At 41.9% G+C, this 16,933-nt stretch overlaps 1 protein-coding gene across 1 annotated transcript; it reads left to right on the plus strand.

Moving 5' to 3' along the window:
* Window positions 1-1,864: 1,864 nt before the first annotated feature.
* On the plus strand, window positions 1,865-5,169 carry HOXB5 (homeobox B5). The gene is made up of 2 exons (XM_084804840.1): window positions 1,865-2,575; window positions 3,949-5,169. Exons 1-2 carry the CDS (start codon window positions 1,954-1,956, stop codon window positions 4,194-4,196), a joined length of 870 nt encoding a protein of 289 aa, XP_084660966.1. The 5' UTR covers window positions 1,865-1,953; the 3' UTR covers window positions 4,197-5,169.
* The last annotated feature ends 11,764 nt before the right edge of the window (window positions 5,170-16,933 follow it).

The following is a 16,933-nucleotide window of genomic DNA, read 5'->3' on the forward strand; positions in this document are numbered from 1 at the left end:
ATTAAAATGTGGAACTACAAGGTATTTAGTCTTTCTGTGCACAAAACTGAAAGGTTTTTCTAGCAAGGAAATAAATGAACAATTTAAGCACAACTAGCCTTTTTTTTTTTCAAATAGCATTTTAAAAAATAGAACCTCACATCTTTGCCTCCCTCCCCCCCCCCATGCATGCCTTTTTCAGTATTTCTTTATTTTTATTTTGTCTGCATGGAAATGTGCTTTTCCATGCTTAGACAAAGCACGATTTCTAGTGAGTTCCACTGCAAATAAGGCATAGATTACTTAAGGAAGCTGGAAAAAAAGTGTTCACTAATTGTCATTGTCTCTTGTTTTGTGAAAGCAAGCAGTCTGCAACTATTTTTGACTTGCTGCTATTTTGTACTTCCTAATTTATTTTTTTTAAGAAAGGATAATTGAGGAGGTCCTGAAATAAGTATTTACTCTTGCAGCTTCGACCACTTCAAATGCACAGGTACAAATGCATTCTCAGAACACCACCACCAAAACCTGTTGTAATGACAACCATTTTTAAAATCAATTCATGCAGAAGACTCCCAGCTGCAGGACACTTATCCTTATTGCTACTCTTTTCATTGGCCATAATTATTGTAATTATATGTCACTTTCAATATGGCCCATAATTTCCAATGAGTTGCAGGCTGGCTTTTGGAAATTCCTGAATGGTCTTGGAAGAAAGAGGATGCAAAAAATATTTCGACGGTGCTGAACAAAGCAAATATTTTTGTCAATCTAGCCCATTTTTACAGGATTTATTACTACCAAGTATTTATTTGCCATTTTAATAGAGGGTGGAGACACTCTTCCTTTGTGACTGTTCCTTCAACAGATTTCCAGTTCTCCCATTCACGATATCACCAATTATATGAATAAATACAGAAGGTTTCCAATTTTAAAGAGAACTTATTCTTCCCCTTCTGATATCTACACATTAAAGGTACTGGAATGTAATAATAATAATAATAATAATATGGTAATGATAATCATATCCAAAGGTGTACAAGCAGGAATATTAACATAGCTTGATGATGATTTTGAGGATCCTGTTGAGAGAGACTCACAACTCAGTCCTGTCCATGTCTACTCAGAAGTAAGTTCCATTGAGTTCAATGGAGCTCATTTCGAGGTACGTGAGAATAGGATTTCAGCCTAAGTGGGAGAAGGTAGGAAGACGAAAAGGAAAGGAAGAACTGACGTTTTAGTATTCCTCAGAATGAATTCTTTCCTGCGGCAGCATTTCTATTATCAAACTATAAAGGTATTGGAATTATAATTTATTATTCCAACAACAATTACTACTACTCCTAGTAATAATAATAGGAACAACAGTATACTGCACAAAATAGCAACAATATGAAAGAACAACCCAGTTCTATATTAGAGAAATATGCTTTCTTCAGAAAGAAAGAAAGAGAGAGAGAGAGAGAAAAGAGAGGAACAAAGAATCCGAAACGACACTTTTAGGTGGGGGAAATATTTTATTTCAATAAAAGGTGGACACAGAAACAGAGCGGTTTACTGCTAAAAAAACCGTGGGTGACCTAACCTCCATGCTAGGTAACCCTTCCTTCGCCCAGTAGGTGGCGCACTCCGCCAACAAGGAGCAATCTCTGCTCGCAGATTCCTCCCCCCTTCTTTCCTCCCCCTTTTGGAAGCCGCGCATTGACATGGGCCTAACGATTCTCGGATCGTCATTATTTGTAACCATAGAGCATGAATTGCCTCTTGAGGTCATCAGTGAGAATTTACGACTGGTCAACAAAAGCACGTGATTCCCAAACGCACCCCCCACCCCACCCCCATATTTGGCCGCATACATAGCAAAAACGAAGTACAGTGCATCGCTATAATTCATTAATACATCATAAATCCTCAAGCACAGGGGTTATAACGACCACGAGCCCCACAAATCAAGCCCTCCAAAATACAACCCAAATGAGTTCTTACTTTGTAAACTCGTTCTCAGGACGCTATCCTAATGCCCCAGACTATCAGCTGTTAAATTATGGGACCGGCAGTTCCATGAACGGATCTTATAGAGATCCAGGCAACATGCACGCCGGCTCTTACGGTGGATACAACTACAATGGGATGGATCTGAGCATCAGCCGTTCGACCTCCTCCGCCAGCCACTTTGGAACAGTTGGGGAGAGCTCCCGCGCCTTCCCTGCACAAGTAGCGCCAGAAAGCAGGTTCAGGCAGGCGTCTAGCTGCTCGTTGTCCTCTCCCGAGTCCCTCCCTTGCTCCGGCAGCAGCACCAGCACCAGCACCAGCAGCGGCGGCGGCGGCGGCGGCGGCGGCGGCGGCGAGAGCCATGGAGGCAAAGCAGCCTCGACTTCCCCCGCCGACCCGGCAGCCTCCGTCGGCGCGGCCAGCGCCGCCACTTTCACAGAGATAGACGAAACCAGCGCGTCCTCGGGAACCGAAGAGAGCAGCTCCCAAGTCAACAGCAACGGCGCCAGAGCTCAGACAGAGCCCATCGCCACGTCCACGCCAGCCACAGAAGGACCGAGCCCACAGATATTCCCCTGGATGCGAAAACTTCACATTAGCCATGGTACATGCTCCTTTTTAATTTAGCGGTTGCTGATGTCTATATAGCGAGATGGAGAGATAGGAGAAAGATGTTCGCCAGGCAGATGGGGGATGGGAGGTGGAGACGGAACACAGTCGCCTGGTGAGACTTTCTTCGTGGCTCCTTTAGGGCTTCCTTTTCTGTCTCCTTTCAGAAAGTGCCATTATTATTATTATTATTATTATTAAAGCCTTATTTGGGATGGTTTTCGTGTCTGTTTCCCCCCTCCCACCCCACCCCACTTTAAATAATACAGAAACAATGTGTTGTCTGGCTGACAGAGGTCATGCTAGAAACAACAACAACAGTAATAATAATAATAATAATAATAATAATAATAATATAGGGGTGGTGGTAGTAGTACTGTTGGTAATGGATTCTATTTTAAAATAGGAGATTAAGGGATAAGGAGCAAAGAAATGGGTGAACTGTTTGTAGAAAAAAGAAAAGAAAGAACGATGTTTGGGGCACAGATGGGTCGCTCAACGTCCTCTTCTCCCCCGCCCCACATTTTAGTGGCTGTTGTGACAATATGGGATAATAGCAAACTCTTCTACTGTCCCCTCCCCCCACGGTAAAAACGAAAGAGCTTTCAAAGAAGGGTTTGAGTTGCAGAATTCGAAGGGTGACTGGATATCGACTGGCTTACCACGCCGATGCTAAACACATCTGGGTGGAAAAGCAAGCCCCAAGGATTTCAGTGGAACTTGCTTCCAATGAAATGTAACTAAGATCAAGGGAGCAAGTCAGTTACAGGGCGAGGGAAAGACGCAGTTACGTACAATCCCCTTTGCAGGGAGTCGCCCGTCTTTCTCTCTGCTGGTCTGTTCACATCTCCCATATAATTGTATTTATATATAAGCACAGACAGAGATACAATTAAGGATGAGAGTTTCAGGCTCAAATCTTAAATACTAAAGCTGCCATCCTATGCACCCTTACTTGGGAGTAGCCACCACTGAAGCCAATGGCGTTAACTTCCGAATAAAGATGAATACGATCTTGCTGTGAATTGTCTAAACTTGTTACAGGGTATGGGAAAATAACGTAATGTAGTGGGGAGAGAGAGAAAGAGAGAGGTGGGGCAAGGTTATACACGCATACATAACATTAGCTGGAATAAGGGTTTGGGACTAGAGAATTAAAACGGAGAATATTGACTTGGAGGAAGTGAGGAGGTTGAAAAGGAAGGATCAGTATGGAGGAGATGGGGCGTGATTTTGCAGTAAGCCTCTGGTGACCTTTTCAAACCGAGTTGGAAACCGCTGAATAATCTCTCTCTCCCTCTGTGACATAAACAATAAAGACAAGACAAACAGAACCCAAAATTTTGTCCATCTATTATTATTATTCAGATATGACTGGACCGGATGGTAAACGAGCCCGAACGGCGTACACGCGCTACCAGACCCTGGAACTGGAGAAGGAGTTTCACTTTAATCGCTACCTCACCCGCAGAAGGCGAATAGAAATAGCCCACGCGTTGTGTCTCTCCGAAAGACAGATAAAAATCTGGTTCCAAAACAGGCGCATGAAATGGAAGAAAGATAACAAACTCAAAAGTATGAGTTTAGCGTCTGGTGGCAGTGCTTTTCAGCCATGAATTATATCAAGGAGGAATATTAAGAAATAGAAGTGGGGAGGGGGAAAGAAAGAAGGAAAGAAAGTAAGAAAGTTTAAAACAAAAAAAAGCAACAGCCAGTTTTGTTTTGTTTTAAGTTTGGAGTACTGTAAAGTGAAGCACTTTCCATTCAGCATGCTGTTGATTTTTTAATTATTATTATTAAACAACTTCCGTGGTACTATTATTCCAGGACTGTGTCCTTTGCTGAAATTTTCCCCCTTTAAATTAAAAGAATAATAATATTAAAGTTATTTCCAGAAGCTTCTTTAATGCTTTAGGTGTTCTAAATGTTTGTGTCCGTGCTATAATGATGCTTTCTGGAAAGAAGTTCGCATGTTTTTTGTTTTTGTTTTTTAATGTGCGCTCTTTAAATGTTATAACTTATTTATAAACCGCTATGAAGAAGGAACGATGGGTTCTTTAAAAGTTCAAGGCTTTGGGGCGAATCCTACTTCTCTTCCTTCTACTCAAGTTGGGGTCATCCTGTAACTTCAAGGGCAGGGGGGGGATTTAAAAACATCAACCACAACAAATGTTTTTGGTTTGGGTTTTTTTAAAAAAAATAAAAATAAAAAATACAATATATCTATATATAAGCTCATGTATCTTTCTGTCTTTGAAATTGTCAAGTCTGTGATTTGGTTCATATTTCCTGGCCTTGTTTCGATCCCAGGCCAGTTCTGAAACTTTTTTTTTAATAAATGTGAGTGAAGTTCACTTTAAAAGGGTATACGATTTGACCAACCATAGTATGTTTAAAATGTTTGTAAATACTAGAAATATTTCTGCAGTGACTAATAGGACGTTTTAGTGGGCAGGGTGAATTCAGTGTTCTGTGTGTCTGAAATGGCATTTGTCATGTCTAGCTGCCTGTACCCATCTTTGCCACGAAGCTTTTTCGTATCCGTTTGTAGCCTTAACTTGAAGTCAAATAAACGTTTCTCCTGGCCAGAAAAAGACACTCCTTTGTGTTTCATTATACCGCGACGTTGAAAAACCCCAACTCTAAAGTTACTCATAAGCGAAATATACACTTCAAAAGGACAGAAAGTGTCTCTACACACCACTGCTTGGCCCATCTGCCAAGTTGTCCTTGGGGGCATTTTCCCCAACCTTACGAGCAAAGGAGACCAAATCGTCTCATTTCAGACGGAGTTGTTTCTGAACAGGAAAACACAAGCCAGAGAAAAAGAAAACAACCAGGGGTTATGTTCTCAAACTTTGCTTCCTTCCTTACATCATGACCCTGACCACATTTACTTGAGAAGAAGTCCCTCTTTATTTTAGTGGTCTTTACTTCCAAGTAAGTGTGCTTAGGGTTGCAACCTTAAAGTCCACAAATCAAACATTTTGGAGAGTAACTGAAGTGATCATAACATGAAAAAAAAATGCCTCTGAACTGCAGAGCTAAGTATAATATACTGTTAGCTGTTTATAATATATTCCTTTACATACAATACAGATATATGTTCAACATGGAAAATCACAGTTGCCTTAACTTTAGTGTTCTTGCAATAGAGATAATGTAAACAGCATCGATATGCCAAGCGTTTTTCTCTTCTTCTTCTTCTTCTTCTTCTTCTTCTTCTTCTTCTTCTTCTTCTTTTTTACTAATCAGGCAACCTACCTTTCTTTTTCTCTCTCTTTTTTCCTAACCAAAGCGCTATCATTCAAGTCTGTTAGTTGCAACAAGGAAATAAGTAGTTGCTGATATCCTTCAGTTATAGTTTACAGCTGCCTGACTCTCTTGTATGAAGTAAAATTGGTCTTATAAACTTACCCCAAACTCTTTGGTTACTTCTTACATGGTTTTGAGAGGGCTGGGGTGTGAGCTGTCATTTCCAAAACAACCCATTTTCTTGCTTTCCTTTGAATATATACACACAGAGACAAGAGACACATACATCCCCACGCACGCACACATATATTTTACCCATAGCAAAGTAAGTAAGTATACCAAAAGTGGCTGTGACATTAAGATGTCAAATGGATAGGGTTTTATCTAGAAGTTAGATCGTAAAAATCGCCCAGACCTCAGCCAGATACCCCTCACTGGCTCTCAAAAGTCACGTGAGGTCCATAAAGTTAGTTTTATGGTTTTGGGGAGTTGACAATGTACAATATATTTCACATTCTCCAGAATGTTAAGTGACATTTTAACTGCCTGCTTTGACTTGGAAGGGGGCAGGAATGGGAGAGCAGATAAAGGCTTCTCCATAGCTGGAATAGGAAGCATTGATGGTTCAGTGTTTACTCCAAAGAGGACTTAGAAGCTGCTAACCTTAAAGTAAGTTTCTCTTGAAATACTATATGCTTAAATGACTTTTAAAGAGGTAGATTGCTGTACATTGGGCGGGGAAGGGGGGCTAGAGGGTGGGCGTTGCATTTCTTGTTCAAACTTTCTTCTGTAGAGAACCTTAGTTAAGTCAAAGTAGCTCAGGCCCCAGTGGTACCCTGGAGTGGCCCACGGGGATTTTAAAAAAGGTATAAGGTTAGCGGAAGAAAGGAAAAGCATAAAGTATTCCATAAAGATAAATGGTGATACCACTGCAGAATGCACCAATTATTTTGCTTGTGGGGGTGGGGTATGTATGCCAGATTCGTTTAGGTCTTTAGTAGCCTTGTAAAACACTTCTGAGGGTTATTCAGTTCTTGGGAGTATATTGATGTCAAAGTCTTAGGCACACTTACTTAGAAGTGAGTCCCATCAGAATCAGTGGGATTGAGTTCTATGACCTACCTTCTGCGGGGGGGGGGGGGCATGCAGCCTCTCTTGCTGCCACACTTTTTTTGTCTTTCAAAGCAATTTCCTGAATAAATTGCAGAATTTAAGATTCTTTGAATTTAATCCCCCTCCCACACACACACACATACATTTTCAGAATTTTTGAGGTTGAGGAAATTCTCCTTGGCCCACCAAATCCCCCCTTTGAAAATTCCATACAGTGTCTGTCTTCTTTTATTCAGCATCCTCGTAAGTTATCCACTTGTTGCTGCTTCCATGGGCACAATCCACTGGGAAATTCTCCTGCACAAGCCTTGTGGAAATGAAAAGCACAAAGCATGGTAGTTTCTCGTGGATAGTGTCTTACACTGTGTGTGTGTGCCCCCTTATATCTTGTGCAACCCTCCGCTATTCTTATTTTCTGGGAGTAAGTCCCGCCCTGAGTTCCGTGGGGCTTACTCCCAAGTAAATGAGCGTAAGTTAGTTGCTTGAGGGATTTAAGCTGCAATCATATACATAAGTGAACTGAATGGGATTTACTTCTGGGCAGACTTCCCTAGAATTGTGGTGGCAAAGATCAAAGGGACTGGCGTTTGTTTCAAGGGGCAAATTTTTATCTTCTCCACTTAGGGAACCCTAACTGTGTAAAGCAGATGGGTAGGGGAGAGAGACATAACCTCACACCCCACACATGTTTAAAAGCCTCCCATATATTCAGCCCCAAATAGATAAGCATTCCTCATAAAGCTAACAGGCAGATACTTTCAGGACAGGGCCTAATCCAGATGCTGAGTAGCGAACTGTTTCTGGCATTTCAATTCCCTTGTTTTAAGGCTAGGTTAAGTATGAACACCCAACACTGCATCTATTTGTCTCTAGACTTCAGAGATTTCACGTTAGAAGCTGTGGCATGTTTGGGTGTAGGTATTGTTCTTGGACAGCCAAATCAAATATTAGGCACAGAGAGAATGGGGTCCATCTGATGAAGTGTTTAAGCTCTCTCTCTCTCTTCTCTTTTTTACACATGAGTAAGGGATTTTCTCTGGGTCTAATCCACAACCCAGAGAAATTGGAGCCTTGGGGCTTAAGCTGACAGCTACATTCCTTAGATATCAATGGGTCGTGCAGTCCAGTCCTGTGCAGTCCTGTCCTATGCACTCTTACTTGGGGGTAAGTCCCATTAAGCTCTGAGGGCTAACTCCCAAGTAAACTGACCATAAGACTGGGCTGTCAATCAGGTTTTTGTTGTTTTTTAAACCAAACTTCTTGGGCTGAAAAGACTTCCATCGCTGATATGTTGTCACTGCTGTGACTTCAACACTCCCAGCTTAGCATTGCAGTCACCCACCTTGTTCATTTTCCTAGGTTGTTGTTATCCTCCCATTCACAAATTACTAGTAAATCAAAGGCTCCAAGAGGCCTGGCTTTTTCTTTTCTAAGCCCAGCAGTTTTCCCTCAGATTTGCAATTACTGGTGTTTTAAATCTTCGTTTTCCCCATCAAAAATGAGTGGGTGGCTTGGACTCATTTCCAAACTTGAACTGTGGAATTGTCTAATGAATATGCTTACCAAGTTTCATTCTATTCATGTTCAAGGGAGCTACACCACATAACAAATAACCAGAAAATGCAGGATCTTTAAAAACCAGTGCCTCACAGTCAATGCAAATACCCGAAAGAGAATTATCTGTGGGCACAATGCATCAGTATATTATCCTGCATGAGTTCCATTGTAATGGATGGGGCCTAGGCAAGACCACCATTCACTGAAATACACTTTGTGCAAAAGAGCTTCCCACTGGATTGGCCCTGGTGGTTTGTGTTTGGCTCCAGGAAGCGTCTTACACTAACATTTTGCAATTGTTACTTTTTTCTTCCTCTTTCCTTTCCTCCCCTCCCCCCTTCATTCTTTCATACTTCATATTATTTGTTAAGACTGTCCTCCTTATTAATCAGTGTCTCTCTTAAATAAAGCCCAAATTCAGTATGCTGTAATATGTGTTCTCTGCCTGTCTTGGGTGGGGAGAGAGCGTCTCCTCTGAAACTTTGCTCCTCAGTGCATAATATACATCCTTGGTTTGAATAGAGCTTTTTCCTGGGGTGGGGGCGGATATGAACTAGCCACAGTTTAGCACTTTCCTATTAATTTCAGCTGGAGAATTAAGCATCTACCTAACAGTGCAGTCCTCTACACCTTTATTCAGAAATAAGCCCTGCTGAGTTTTGTGGGACTTATTCCCAGGTACATGAGTAAAACATTGCTGCCTGAATCTCTCCATTTAATCCACTGTGGCTTTGACAGTGCAGTGTTACACCCGTCTACTCAGTTCCATTGAATTCAATGGGGTTTAATTCCAGGTAACTGGGTATAGGATTGCAGCCTGAATCTTTCACCTCAGCTAGATCCTGCCCTTGAGTAAGAAATAAGTGACTGATTGGTCCACTCAGATTGTAGGGGCTGCACCATACAATCATCTACATACCCACATGCACACATACAGAGAGAGAGAGAGAGAGAGAGAGACCACAGCAGGATGAGAAATAAATGCTACCCTTTGGGGTTAAGGTTTTAGGCTGGCCACCAGTCATGAGATGGTATAGGTTTATGAAGTACAGTGGTCTCCTCTGACTAATACTTCATCTCAGGAAAGATGATCATGTGTATATATGACACTGCTTACTCATCATACCAACACTAGTGCCTTATTCTGAAGGCACGATAACTGGAAGTGCTTGGACAGTGTGTGTGTGGGGGGGGGGCGGAATTCAGACTACATGCACAGAGCAAAGAAGTAATAGATAGAGATTGGGGAAATGGAGATCTTTAATTTCGAAGCTCACAGAGAATGGAGAGCCTTGTTGCTGAGGACATTTTCAGCATCTACCTGCCAGTCTGTCCATCCCACAATATTCCCTCTCTTTTCTTTCCTCCACCCCACATCTTTCTATTGACCTGTCATTCCTCTATCTCTCAACCTTCCTGTCCATCCATCAACACCTCAGCTTACATACCTATACTTGTGCATTGCTGTATGTGATGAGGGCTGCACTGCAATGCACACTTAGGGTGCAATCCTATACATGAGAAGTACGCCTGGTAATTTTCATTGGGTCTTACTCCCAGGTACTTGTGTGTAGGACTGCAGCCTTAGTTTGGAGTCAGCCCTTTTCAGCTCAACGAGATGTACTCCTGAGATTGCACTGCACGACCAGTGCAGAGCGATACCCTACACACACCCTACACACCCATAACGGTTTCCTGTCAGGATGATGTCTGTAATGCAGCCTTCCCCAACTTGTGTTGGACTACAACTCCTAGCACCCCCAACCAGCACGGGCTGCTGTAGTGTCTCAAGTGAACCAGCTCCAGTGTCCCAAACCCGGCATTACCTTTACACCTGGCATTTTATTTATTGGGCTGATTCCATCCCATTCCATTATAATGGGGCGGCAGGCAATGAAAACCTTGAGTTGAAAGACAGCAAAGGGGAGGCTATCACTAAATAAAGGTAGTGGGTGCCGTCCTTGCTCCTGCAGTGCCCAACCTATCTGAAGAAAAGAAAGTGGAAGCATCTAAGAACCTTTTAAGTCAGACTTTGACCCACGGTCCTTAAACTTGACCACATCCCACCCAAGCCAAGCCACATTTGCTAATGCTGTGTTTCAGCAGCATGAGCAAACAGAGGTGGCGAGACTCCTTCAACTTCTGTTCATTCCTTCCTACTGAAGTTAACGTTCCCTTCTATAGGGCACAGTTCTTCTCCTCCTAGTGTCACTTAGAAGGCTGTTTTTATTTCTCCACAAAACCCTCGAGAGGCTTACTACGTGTGCATCAGGTAGAGTAAGGAAAAATAAGATTTTCTTTTCCATCTTCTGCTAGTCCTTTTTTTTTCTGTAGGGGCTGAGAAAGGCTTCATGGGAGAGTAAACAGGAAGGCAATTCTGCTAGGGTTCCTAGAGAAAATTCCTTTACCCTATTGTATTATATGCAATAGTGAATTCTCGTAATATACAATGTAAACAGGAAATAGAAACACTCCTCATATATATGACGTTGTGTCTTGGACATACTACAATATTGTTTTTCTATACAGTTGATTTTGTATTATTATTATTATTATTATTATTATTTTATCTTCCACGAAATCCTTATCTCATTCATTTAACCCTTCTTCCTTCTGAGGAGAAATTTCTCCCAGCAATAGTAACTATTTTTCAAGAGTTACTATTACTGAACAAAGGTGGAGTTGGAGTAGAACACCTATTTATAAAAGAGGATTACTCATACCAAACACATTCACATGGAAGTAACACCCAAGTCCACGGCCCATAGTGCTGTGTTTTTATGATCGTGATATTTGTTTTTATGTATGTCCCTATTAGTAAGCTGATAGCAACTTTGATGTTGAATTTGCTACCAGAAGTGGTCGTCAAGCTACTGTAACTAGTAGTTGTAAATAATAAAACATGCACACAAACATATACATACATGCATCCCCCCCACACACACATACACATACCCTTGAATTATCCCAGACCTTCCAAAACAAAAGTGGGGCAGTTTATAATCTTTTCTAATTAATCTTTCTAGTCTATCCACACAAATTGGGGAGTGGGGGGGGAGTGTTGGGGAGGAGGAGACAATCTGCTCCAGACCAGCCAATATACACCTCTCTAAGTAGTACGTTTGTCAGGAGACAATAGTTGACTTCTTGACCACAAAAGGTCAGATCCAATGTTCTTTGAAGTCAATGGATAAACTCCCCTTGAACTCTGTTGGCCTCATGATAACCAGTCCACCCTATTCATTGCAGGCGCATGTGTGTGTATAAACCATTGTATGAGTGTCGCCTTTCACACACACGCACACTCACACACAGACCTTATCTAGCCAATAGCCATCTACTCACAATGTTTGCACATAACCCACATAAATATAGATATTTATATAGATATAGCTATTTAAATAGATTTACTATGCCAGCCACAAACTATTTACTTGTGAAGAGTCCTGTTCAGAGGGAGGGGCTGGGAAGTATCCCTAAAATATTTGGCTTGAGACTTGCAGACACCCCATATCCTGCTTTGAAGCAATTGCCATTAATTTAAAACTGGACCAGTTTTGTCAGACAAATGTGCAGTATGATAGCAGCATCAGGCTTGACTGCACATACTGGTTGGTGGAGTTCCAACCTTTTACACAAATGTTTGGATGGAATGTGTGTGTGTATGTGTACACACACACATGAACACACACACACACACATGCAAGCTTTTCCACATACCTCTGGTGATACCCAACTGTAGGCTTTCGGGGGGAGGGTGAAGACGGTGTCATTTTCAAAATAAAGTGAAGGTTTTTCCTCAGCTGTTGGAATTGAGCCTCCCACCCAAACCTGGGCCCTAAACCCACGTTTTGCAGATTGCTGGCATCCATTGCAAAGTATGCAGAAGTGTTTTGACAGACAGACAGACAGACAGACAGACAGACACAGACAGAGGCAGAGTTACTGAACACAATCCTTCAGTAAACTGTATGGCATTGGAAGAGAAGTTCCATTAGCTGCTTCTCCGCTGGTCTCGTAGAAAAGCAAGAGGCATAGAAAAGCATGGAAACAGACAATCACACAAGGATTTTTGTTTGTTTTATTTCCCAAGAGTTCTGACTTCCACCTGTGTCCAAGCGATATAATCAAATACTCTACAGTGACACTAAGGGAGAGCCTGAGAATTTAGCCCATATTATGTTTACAGATTGATTTAATTTGGATAGGTGAGGAGCCTTTTTTAAAGAAAAATTGTACTCCACTAACACCACAGGACCGTCTACAAGCAGGATAGGTTAATCTTGAGCACTTTTAAATGGCATTTATTTCAATAGGAGAGATTTGTGCACATCCTTAATTCTCCCACTGGAATCAACAGTGGGACCTAAACGGGACCTATGCACACTTACCAGGGAGTAAGCCCCATTGAACGCAGTGAGATTTACTTCCCAGTGAACACCTAATATGAAAAGAAAAGTCACTGGAAAAGACCCTGATGCTGGGAAAGATTGAAGGCAAATGGAGAAGGAAGGCCTGGCATGCTATGGTCCACGGGGTCACGAAGAGTTGGACACGACTTAACGACTGAACAACAACAACAACATGCATAGGACTGTGCTCCATGTTGTGCTTAGTTGTAGAACCCCCATGGTTTCTCCCTCTATCTCTCTCCCTCTCTCTCTCTTTCTCACACACACGCACACACATGCACACGCACACACACGACTGTTCATTATTATAAAGCCCTTGGCTAACCAGGTATAATGTCGTGCCAAAGGACAGATTACGGATCCAGATTGTTTTGAGTTTGAACTCCCTTTTAAAAACTGCAAACTAGATTTAAAAACAAAGTAGATGTGGTCCTATTAGACTTGCTTTAAAAGAACAGTAAGCCCAATATTTAGGCTACTTTAAAACAACTATTTTTTAAGGCAACTTGGGTATGGGTGTTTTAAGGTGTAATCTCTCTCTCTCTCTTTCTTTCCTTATAAGAACAAAAAAAGGAGAGGAATTCAAATCTGTGAAAGGATTTTAATTAAGAAAATTAAATGAAAAGGGGCACACAAATGAGTTGTGTTGAGGAGGGGGCGAGAAGAAAGCAAAGCAAAGCAAAGCTATTCTAAACAATTAAATCGCCATTTTAACAGTGTAATGGGGTTTGCATACTGAAATGGGGGGGGACGGTTCTTATAGCTCATCAATAATTCATAGGAACTCGGGATCATTCCCAGGTCAGCAGACAGAGAGGTAAAGAGCAGGCATCTTTATAGGAGAAGGAGCTCCCCTCCCCAATCAAAATGCAATGGGTGAGTCTTACTCAAGTACTAGGGGAGTGTCCCATTTTAAAGCCCACATTTACTTTCACTGGTCTTTGACCCCCTTCCCCCACCCGCTTTTTCTTTGTAAGCTTCCCTCCAAATGTCCACAATTCTTAACCATGTTAATTTGCTGTTAATGTTTTCTTTAAAACTGCAATTAAAACACACAGGCACGCACACGCAGGCACATTCTTGTTTAGCCAGTTGAATGAGGGACAAGGACTCGGGCCCAAGGACAGAAATTTGGACAGAATCATCCAGTCTCAGATATATATTTTTTCTGGGCAGCTTTTGGCAAGTCAATGTTATTCAGCATCAATCTCCTTCGGTCTGTAAAAAGGAGGATAATAGTGATTGCTGGGAATGTTGTTAAGAAGATGAAAAGTGAAAACAATATTTTGCACAAGGAAAGTGAAAGGAAGTGGCAATATTTCAGACTAGATCCCGTAAAGAGTCAGAGTTTAGTGGGTGTTGTTTATGCATGACTTTTTGTTTGAAGATGAAACGAAAATCAGCTATTTTATGTATGTTTATTGTTGCAGTCTTAAATACACTTTAAAAAAAAAACACCCAATGGGACTTACATCCATGCAAATGTATTTAAGTTGAGGTGATAGGTAATTCCAAGAAATGCCTGAATTATTTTTCCTCTTCCCTCTGCGTCCTTTTCCTTTTTATCATGTCAGTTTATAAACCATGGAAAGCCTTGAGTGCATTAGCGGAAATGTGATGAAAGAGAGATAAACAAATAAACAAACAAATTTGGGGGGAGTAGTTTATATAGGATTATTCCATCAACTGTGCCAACTTCTCCCTAATAAAGCACTTGTGATACAGACAGATGTTGCCCAATTGGTCTTAGGGAGATGAAAATCTGTTCAGGTGTTCGAAAGGACCAAATTTCTGTTATTAGAGTGATAGAGTAGGGAATGCATATTGTCATTCCCAAAACCGTAGCCCCTTGCTCATTTTACCTATCAAGTAAAAGTTAAAATTTGAAGAAGACAGGACTGTGTCCCATCAGAAATCAAGAGCTCCTACATCAACCAATTTTAGATAAATTCTTATCCAATTATGAGATGTCACCTAATAATATATTCCTTCCTTCCTTGGGTTGCTTTATTAAAAATAATGCACTGGAAAATGAAACGTGCAGGCTGTTTCCCTTTTTAAATTTTTATTACAGAGAGATAGATTGGGAGCCCGTAGCTCAGTGGGAGAGCACCTGCTTTGCACGCAGAAAGTCCCTGGTTCAATCCCAGGCATCTCCAGGTAGGGTTAGGAAATATTTCTGCTTGAAGTCCTGGAGAGCTGGTACCAGTCAGTGTCGGCAATAGTGAGCTAAATGGACCAATGGTCTGGCTCAGTATAAGGCAGCTTCCTGTGTTGCAAGAGAGACAAACTGAATTCAGTTGAAATCAACACAAGGTTGCCTCTGATGATGTGGGCTTTTCCTCGTTCCGTGGTTGCAGCCAAATCCTAAACCCCACTGAGTTCAATGAGAACGTCTCCCAAGTAAAGTGACCATAGGATTGCAATCTAAGCCGGTTAAAGTCTAAACTAGAGTCTGAGCATTAATTTAAGTTCATTTAATGTTGTGTTGTTGCTACAAGCGGAGACGGCCTAAGCTTCTGGAATCGATTTAAAAGAGGTAAAAAAAAAAAAAAAAAAGGTTTTGTTGTCGTTTTACACGGGACGCACAAATTGAAAACTTCCCGTAAAACGTACTTAATACTGGCTTGTGTGGGGGAGGAGTGGGGAGATGGGGATTGGGGGGGGGGGGATCTCAAAGCTTGTAACAACTCGGTATAACCAGCAGAGCCCGCTTCAGACCAATTCACTGCAGCCATTGAGTGCTACTTCCCGAGTCGTTCTGGCGAGGTCTCTGAAGAAGTTCCCCTTATCCCGGTGAAGCTTCGCCCTAATAAACGACAAACCCTTAGTGTGTGTGTGTGGGGGGGGGGGGGTAGCCTATCTTCTGCAATCGTGCAGCTCCCCAGCATTAAAAAATGGGAATAGAGGGAGGAAAGAAGGGCTAATTATGGGAGACGGTAACCTAACTAACAAATAAAAGAGAAATAATTTTCAAGGTAATTCCAGCTGTCCTTTTCTTTCTGCACCCCTCCCCGTTCTAATAGATTGAGGGTGGGTGAGTATAGGAATTGGGGTGGATTGCAAATCTGGGGAAGAGAAAGAAAGAGAAAGAAAGAAAGAAAGAAAGAAAGAAAGATCTGTACAGGTTCTGAAGTCTCGGGAGGTGAATATGGTCTTTGGTGGATTGGATAGCACGCCATTATAGTTCCAAGGGTCAAAAAGGCGAGGGTCAAAAGTTTAGGCGGTGCGAGACCCGGTCTTGTGTTTGAGGCTGATAGACTGGATGTCAGTGCTAAAGAGAAGAGGGAGGGGGCGGGAGGCGGGTGTAATGGTGTGGCGTGGCGGGGGAGAGGGAGGGGGAGTGAAGGAAGAGACCTTCCTTGTCTACTGGCCAGAGCTGAGAGAATATGATCGTGAGGTAAGAGTTAGGGAGCGTAAAGACGACTCACAACATTATAAGCTTCTGACTTACAAAGGGGCAACGGATGGGTGGGGGGAATAACCTGGGGCACGTTAGCGGGGGTAAGATGGTGCCATCCTGCGACTGATGCTGGTGGTGAGGTGGATCCCCCCCTCCCTCTCCCCCTCCCTCTCCTAAAGTGTTTAGGCGTGTAGAACTCTCCAACACTTTTGACTCAATCCGGCACCATTGAAATGAATGGGAGCTGCTTAAGATCGTGGTAGTGGAAGTTCCATTCATTCATTGCAGTGGCGTTTGCGCATGAAAGCTTACTGCTGGGTTGTAAGCCCTAATGGTTAAGTACATACCTAGACTAGAATTTATTGTGCCACACACGTTTATATATTTGAAAGATTTTATACACATCTCTTTATAAGTTAGTTGTCTGATGCGATCATCTAGGTATATTCTATATTAAGAAAGCTATAAATTGGAGTAGGAGATATGGATTTAATAACGAGGTATTATTATTATGCAGCAAAATAAATTCTTGCCATACAGTGAATATTTATCACACAATATTGTAATTAAAATAATTGTTAGAGGGGGAAATATTATTGAGCCTAAGTTAGAG

The sequence above is a fragment of the Heloderma suspectum genome, chromosome 6 (genome assembly GCF_057233095.1).
Source record: "Heloderma suspectum isolate Gila_16-S chromosome 6, 16-S_ref, whole genome shotgun sequence".
Taxonomy (NCBI): Eukaryota; Metazoa; Chordata; class Lepidosauria; order Squamata; family Helodermatidae; genus Heloderma; species Heloderma suspectum.

Coding starts and splice junctions, on each gene's coding strand:
- HOXB5 (XM_084804840.1), top strand. CDS start 1,954: ATGAGTTCTTACTTTGTAAACTCGTTCTCAGGACGCTATCCTAATGCC. Junction 2,576..3,948: donor AAAACTTCACATTAGCCATG/GTACATGCTCCT, acceptor ATTATTATTCAG/ATATGACTGGACCGGATGGT.